Source organism: Arachis duranensis, unplaced genomic scaffold (genome assembly GCF_000817695.3).
Source record: "Arachis duranensis cultivar V14167 unplaced genomic scaffold, aradu.V14167.gnm2.J7QH unplaced_Scaffold_165934, whole genome shotgun sequence".
Lineage (NCBI taxonomy): Eukaryota > Viridiplantae > Streptophyta > Magnoliopsida > Fabales > Fabaceae > Arachis > Arachis duranensis.
In genome coordinates, this window is record NW_026264258.1 from 497,930 (window position 1) to 504,901 (window position 6,972).

The following is a 6,972-nucleotide window of genomic DNA, read 5'->3' on the forward strand; positions in this document are numbered from 1 at the left end:
TATGAAATTTTTTTATTTATTTTATTCATATGTATTTTATTTAGTTTTTATTGTATTTTTTGTTCATATGATATATGTGGTTGATTTTATGAAATTTTTATTATTTTTTTATCTGTATGATTTTTTTATTAGAAAAAGTATAGAATATTTTTTTTGTTTAACATTATAAAATTTATAGTACTCTCTTTCATATTTTTTTATTATATTTATTTATTTATATAATAAATAATTTTTATATTATTTTTGTTAGATTCTGTTTTTGCATGTATATAAAAAAATAAATTGATGTCTCTTTTAGTAATTTTTTATCTAAAAGTGATTTTGAGTAGTATAATCCAAACAACATTTATTTTGTTATAATCAATTTTGATAAAAATATTGCCAAACATAAATCACGTTAATCCAAACTTACTTTTCATCAAAATCAATTTTGTAAAATCAATTTTATGCAAATTCACTTTTGCAAACTGAAATCCAAACACACACTTAGTGCATGTTTGGGCGCCATTATTTTGTTAAAAAAAAGATCTTTTTTCAATGAAAAAAGATCTTTTTTTATTTTTTAACGTGTTTGACAAATTTCTAGTAGTAAAAGTAAAAGCACTAGTAAAATAAAAAAAAAAGATCTTTTTTGAGAAGCTGTAATTTACATCTTTTTTTAAAAGATCTTTTTTCCTTAAAAAAAAAGATGTTTTTCATGTAATAAATAAACAAAAAAGTACTTTTATATTGTTATACCCAAACATAATTGATAGATAAAAAGACCTTTTTACATGAGATATCCAAACATAAAATTACTTTTACTTCTCTATAAGATCTTTTAAAAAAAGATAACTCGAAAAAAGATCTTTTCTTAGAAGCTCACCCAAACAAGCCCTTAGTAGTTTAGTTTTTTACTTTTTATTTAAGCAGTGAATGGATGCTACAAGTTTGTTAGCTGTTATATTAATGGATTTGATACTAATATAAATATTTAGCAGCTTTAATTTACATATAGTTAGTTAGTTAATTTTGTTTTTATTTTCGATATATATATAATATACATACAGTACAATGTACAATTGTTAGTGTTAAGAAATGATTTGTATTTGTAAGATGTTCTCCATTAACCGTTATAATGTTGTGGATTTATCCTAAATACAAAGTCATCTGAAACTTATTACCAAAGATGGATATTAACTAGACCTTATATTATTAGTTAGAACATAACATAATAGCGAGTGAATATTTCTATGGCTGTTGAACAAAAAATTTAGGTACAATCGAAATTGCTGGTACAAAAGTGCATCCACTAAAGTTTTATGATCACACATTTCTTGATTGCCAGCTTGAAGCTTTGTTAGAAGATTTTATGTCTTTGATTATACTTATAGAAAAAAACAATTATTTTATAAGAATATATATAGTGTTTATAAAAGTTTTGATTATTCGATTATAATAGGTCTTATTATTCTACTATAATAGATATGACTATTTTAGTTGTTGAAAATATATGAAATAATGTACAAATATACGAACATTTTTTGTTAGTTAGAAACTTAAAATTGATTCTATATAAAAAGAAAATAATTTTGGAAGAATGGATTTAGTTAGAATTGATTTTATCAAATTGATAACCACAATCATCAAACTAAATGTTGTATAATAAAAAAAAGAATATATATTTTTTTACTAATTTAATTTAATAATTTTATTTACCACATAATTTTTTTTTCACATAAGCATAAGGGGAAGTATAAATATTTTTTGTTCAAATTTAATCTAATCCAATTAAACCTATTAAACACTTAAACTAATAATTAAAGTTAAATCGAAAAATGGTTGAAGTAGCAAAAAGATATATTGGTTTAACACAAAAGTTTAATTTTGATGCTCTGTAAAGTGTTTTATACAATTATACAATGATATCTATTTTTTTGATAATTATTCACGCAAATTAATATAAAAAGTAATTATTTTTGTTAATATAATTGTACGTAATTAGATGTACGTATAAAACTACTTTACGCTAACAGTGGAACAAATTTAAATTCTTAATACAAATGAATTAGAGCAAGTATATTATATCTACATGCTATAATAAAAATATAATTATTTTAGCTATTTACATATTAAATATAAGAATTTAATTTTAATGCACTCAAAGTAAAATATTTTATATTATTATATAACTACATTTATTCTTTTAAATAATTATTTATACTATTAATATAAAAAATAATTATTTTTATTAAAATTAATTAAATACATATATAAAATTATTTTATACTATTAAATTTGTTTTAATTACATAAATAATCATCTAAAAAATAGTTATAATTGCATCCCATGTATCTTTGCATGAAAATTAAACTAATATATATTTATATATATTAATGCAAATACAATCCGTTTTTCTTAACACCCACCACCCCACCTTGACCTGGAAAAATAGTTTACATATTTTAATTTGATTTAATTTAAAAAAAGAAAAGAAAGAAAATGGAAGCATGTGCGAAGTGCCAACTGCCAAAGAAGTAGACGGAAACTCCGAGAGACGAACTCAAAATGACAAATTTACCCTCCAAAATCTGCGAAATTTTGTCACCGCTTCCTTCATAAGCACACCATACTCGCATTGACGATTGGAACTTCAACAGCCACCGAATCCAAACATGGAAGATCGAGGGAACGTCACGGCGGCGCCGCCGGCGGAGGAGAAGGTCTTCAGGTCAACGGAAGTGTTCGCGGCGGAGTCGTCTTCGAAATCGAAGGGCTTCAAAACCACGCTGGCGCTTGCGTTGTGGCTTGGAGCTATTCACTTCAACGGCGCTTTGATGCTCTTCGCTCTTCTCTTTCTACCTCTCTCCAAAGCTCTCTTGTGAGTTTTTTTTTTAATTTTATTTTCTAAACATGATATATCATTTTTAGTAAAAATTTAATCTGTATACCGAAAGGATAAACTTTATTGCTCTAAGGATCAAATAGTGGTTTTTGTTTTTTAATTATTATTAGTGTTTGACTATGTTACATTACATTAGAGGACTAAAATTGACCTTCACTTGAAGCAACAAGTTAAGTAGCTCAATTGATGTCTAATTTTTATTTTTATTTTTTTCCCCTAAAGATTAGTTTCATGTCTGGATATGTTGTTGAAAGATGAATATAAGTATTTCTTTTTAACCATTTTTTTTGTTGCCTCTTCAAAGCTATTTTTTATAATTCTCATTTTTTGTTAAATGTTTTTATTTTTTATTTTTGCGATGCATGACAGGGTTTTTGCTTTGCTGTTTGTGTTCATGGTGATTCCAATTGATGAAAAGAGCAAATTCGGACGAAAATTGTCCAGGTAGAGCCTTTTTAGCTTTTTGTTTTTGATGCTGGACTTTCTCCTTTTTTTCCCCTTCTTTTCAGTGATATTCTCCTTTCCTTTCTTTTAATCAAAATAAAATAAAATAATGATTGGATGGGTTTTCAGGTACATATGCAAAAATGCTTGCAGTTATTTTCCTATCACGCTTCATGTTGAAGACATAAAGGCCTTCAATTCTAATCGTGCTTATGGTTTGAATCAAAACTATTATTGATTCCATTTTAAAGAATGTTTTTATTTAATGCTTTTATGTTGAATTCTTATTGTTTTCATTTCCAATCTTTTTCCTTTTTATGTTGGAAAGTTTGATGGGAATGTAAAAAAAAGAAACTTGTTTTCTTGTAAGTTTGTGTGTGGGTTTGTTTTAGGAAGAAAAGGGTTATAAAGAAAACTGGTATTATAAATGAATGGTGTTTGGAAATTACCATTATTTACCATATAATGACTCAGAGAATGATGTCAAACAAGTTTGAAAAGTGTAACTTAGCCTGAGATTTTTGAACTTGTATTCTTAAATTTTCATGAATAAATGTGAATAGTGGAATTGGAATAGGAGTACTATTATTTATTAATGTTTGACTTTAACAAAGAAAATTTCTACTTATCTTTAATAATTTAAGAAATTGTAGCTACAAATAATGGTTAGTATGGAGTCAAAACAGGCAGTGCATAGTCTGCCAATAGCCTGACCCAAATTTAAGGATTTTACAATGTATTGAAGTGAAAAAAATGGGGTCCAGTTGTTTAGTTAACCATTGTGATGGTACCTGTTTTTATTGTATTTTATCAATTGCTGGCTATTGATAGTAACATGAGTATGCACTTCGTGCAGTTTTTGGTTTTGAACCACATTCGGTTTTGCCAATTGGTGTTGTTGCGCTTGCCGACAACACAGGGTTTATGCCTCTTCCAAAGATAAAGGTTCTTGCTAGCAGTGCGGTAAGACTTTCGCTTGAGAGTTGCAACTCTGCTTTGTAACTGGTTCTTAAGTATGTAACATTAAAATTTTCTCAATTGATGCATAGGTATTCTATACACCATTTTTGAGACACATATGGACATGGTTGGGTCTTACACCAGCAACAAAGAAAAACTTCCTCTCCCTCTTGGATAATGGCTACAGTTGCATTTTAATACCTGGTGGAGTGCAAGAAACATTTCTCATGGAACATGGTACTGAGGTGTGTTCCATCTCACTCCTTTTTAGTATTTCTATTCTATTTTTGATAATTATAGTGCTATGATTGATGCAAAGTTTAGTATTATATTGTTATGGGAAATTTCCCTTCTAATGCTATGTAAATGGTTGAGGACAACTATCCTATAACATGACATACTAGGAACTTGGCATTCTACGTTTTCCTTGTATGATTATATTAGTGTATAGTCAAAAAATTCCTAAAAAAGTTGTAAATATAATTAAGGAGTACATTGTGTTAGTTAGACCTTTTAGTGCCTACATCTTGCGGTTTTTTCTTGATATTTGGTTTTGTGCTGTATTTCTCCTTTCTACTGATTTTAAAGACAGGCTGAAGAGGATTTGAAATAAATTGTGTCTTTCAAGATGAGCATCATTATTGTCATTGCATGATTTATGTTAAAAACTTTAAATGGGTCAGTGATATTAAGATATTTTTACCCTGTAGACTGCCTATCTCAAGGCAAGAAAAGGATTTATCCGCATAGCCATGCAGAAGGGCCAACCCCTTGTTCCGGTTTTCTGTTTTGGACAGGTACCTATTTCTTGTCCAAAACAGCTTTACAACACTAAAAATTGTTTAGTGTTTCACATCCTTATATGTTAGTTTTACTGATTTATGTTTGTCATTAACTACCATTTCTCATTTTTCTTCATTACTGCAATGTTTGCTATAGTCAGATATCTATAAGTGGTGGAAACCTGGTGGGAAGTTAATTCTGAATTTTGCAAGGGCTATCAAGTTCACCCCCATATACTTTTGGGGAATTTTCGGGTGTGTTTCTTCTACATCCCAATATGTTAATCCTCAACATTTTCGATATCCATGTTTTCACTAGACAATGTTTCTTCCATGAAAAATCAGGGTAACTAAATTTATATTTGAAGTTGAATTGGTTTAATCTTTTAACACAAATCATCTCTTCAACTTCTAGATCTCCAATACCATTCAAGCATCCAATGTATGTTGTTGTGGGTAGACCGATTGAGCTTGACAAAAATCCAGAACCAACAACAGAAGAGGTATATGTCCATCATGCGGTGTTTATCCATTAAGTTATCCTGGGATATATAACATGCTGCATTTTTTCTCTCTCAAGTATTGTTCCTATTCATCTTCAAAATGTTCATTACATTGACTTGTGTTATGCTCTCACTAAAGATTCTAGCTTCCATGAAAAAACCTTAGTCAAACCTTTGATGGAACCTTATATTTCAATGTAAAGCATGTGAGGTATCTCTAATATTGTTTGTAAATTTGATATCTTTCTCCATATTAGGTTGCTACGGTGCATAGTCAGTTTGTTGCATCACTTCAAGATCTTTTTGAACGGTACAAAGCTCGTGCTGGATATCCAAACCTTGAGTTGAGAATTGTCTGATGATTAGTCCAATATTCTGGGGAATTACACCTACCTTTCTTAGAGTTTATGCTTATTACACTTTGACATTCTTCTTGGTTGAAGGATTACATGTGCATTCCTTATTTTATATATTGATATTGTACATGGCACCCTTCCTTGTTTTAAGAATCACGCTTCTCTTATCTATTGTAAATAACAAAGTTAATCTGACGCATATTTTCAAATAAGGAAGGTGTTGAGTGTAATAAGCATTAAACTTAAGTGGAGGTTTCTTATTTTTATTGTTTGTGTATTATTTATTATTTATTATTCCTCTTCTCTCTCATTGGCGAGGAGCTTGTGGTGTAGTGGATTATTTATTTTGGCACACAGTTGTAATTACTAATTATTTATTTTATGACTATAAAGTATCAAACCATAGATAAAGGGGATTTTTTAAATAAATAAATTAATTATAATAATTACTGGAATAAATAATTTAAAAAATATTTACTGAAATAAATATTCCTCTTTTATCTCGTTTACAGTATAAATGTTTTGTAAATGAGATAATTTTGTATGTATCTTGTTTATCGTGTAGACGAGATAAAACAGGTGGATGCAAAACATGTATATCTCGTTTACACTAAAAAATATTAATATTATCAATAATCTAAAATTAAAATGAATATGTTTGATAATTAGTATTCAAAAAGATTAATGAGATAGTAGGAAGAAAATTGAAACGGTTATTTTTTACTATTTACGTGCTTTTTTAAATTAAATTAAATTAAAAGAAACGGTTACTTTGATTTTTTAAAAATTTTAAATTAAATTAAATTAAATTTAAATTTGAAAAATAAACATAACTGTTTGGAGAGACTGATGGGATAATGAAGAGAGAATTGAAATGGTTATCTCACGTGAATAGTGAGAGATAATCGTTTTAGTCTTTTTCCCACTATTTCATCAATCTTTTTGAGTATTAATTGATCAAATATATTTATTTTAATCTCTTTTATCAATTTTTTATATACTAATTACATGTTAAAAATTTAGATTATTGATAATATAAATAA

At 27.7% G+C, this 6,972-nt stretch overlaps 1 protein-coding gene across 1 annotated transcript; it reads left to right on the plus strand.

The window, feature by feature from the left end:
- The first annotated feature begins 2,467 nt into the window (after positions 1–2,467).
- LOC107475629 (diacylglycerol O-acyltransferase 2D) lies at positions 2,468–6,220 on the plus strand. The gene is made up of 9 exons (XM_016095296.3): positions 2,468–2,860; positions 3,254–3,328; positions 3,458–3,543; positions 4,185–4,291; positions 4,378–4,533; positions 4,999–5,085; positions 5,228–5,325; positions 5,486–5,573; positions 5,831–6,220. The coding sequence occupies exons 1-9, from the start codon at positions 2,655–2,657 to the stop codon at positions 5,930–5,932; spliced, it is 1,005 nt and encodes a 334-aa protein (XP_015950782.1). The 5' UTR covers positions 2,468–2,654; the 3' UTR covers positions 5,933–6,220.
- Positions 6,221–6,972: the final 752 nt, after the last annotated feature.

Excerpts from the sequence above, each read along its gene's own strand:
- LOC107475629 (XM_016095296.3), top strand. The coding sequence starts at position 2,655 with ATGGAAGATCGAGGGAACGTCACGGCGGCGCCGCCGGCGGAGGAGAAG. Across the intron at positions 4,292-4,377 it reads AGGTTCTTGCTAGCAGTGCG|GTATTCTATACACCATTTTT; the intron begins GTAAGACTTTCG and ends ATTGATGCATAG. Across the intron at positions 5,574-5,830 it reads CAGAACCAACAACAGAAGAG|GTTGCTACGGTGCATAGTCA; the intron begins GTATATGTCCAT and ends TCTCCATATTAG.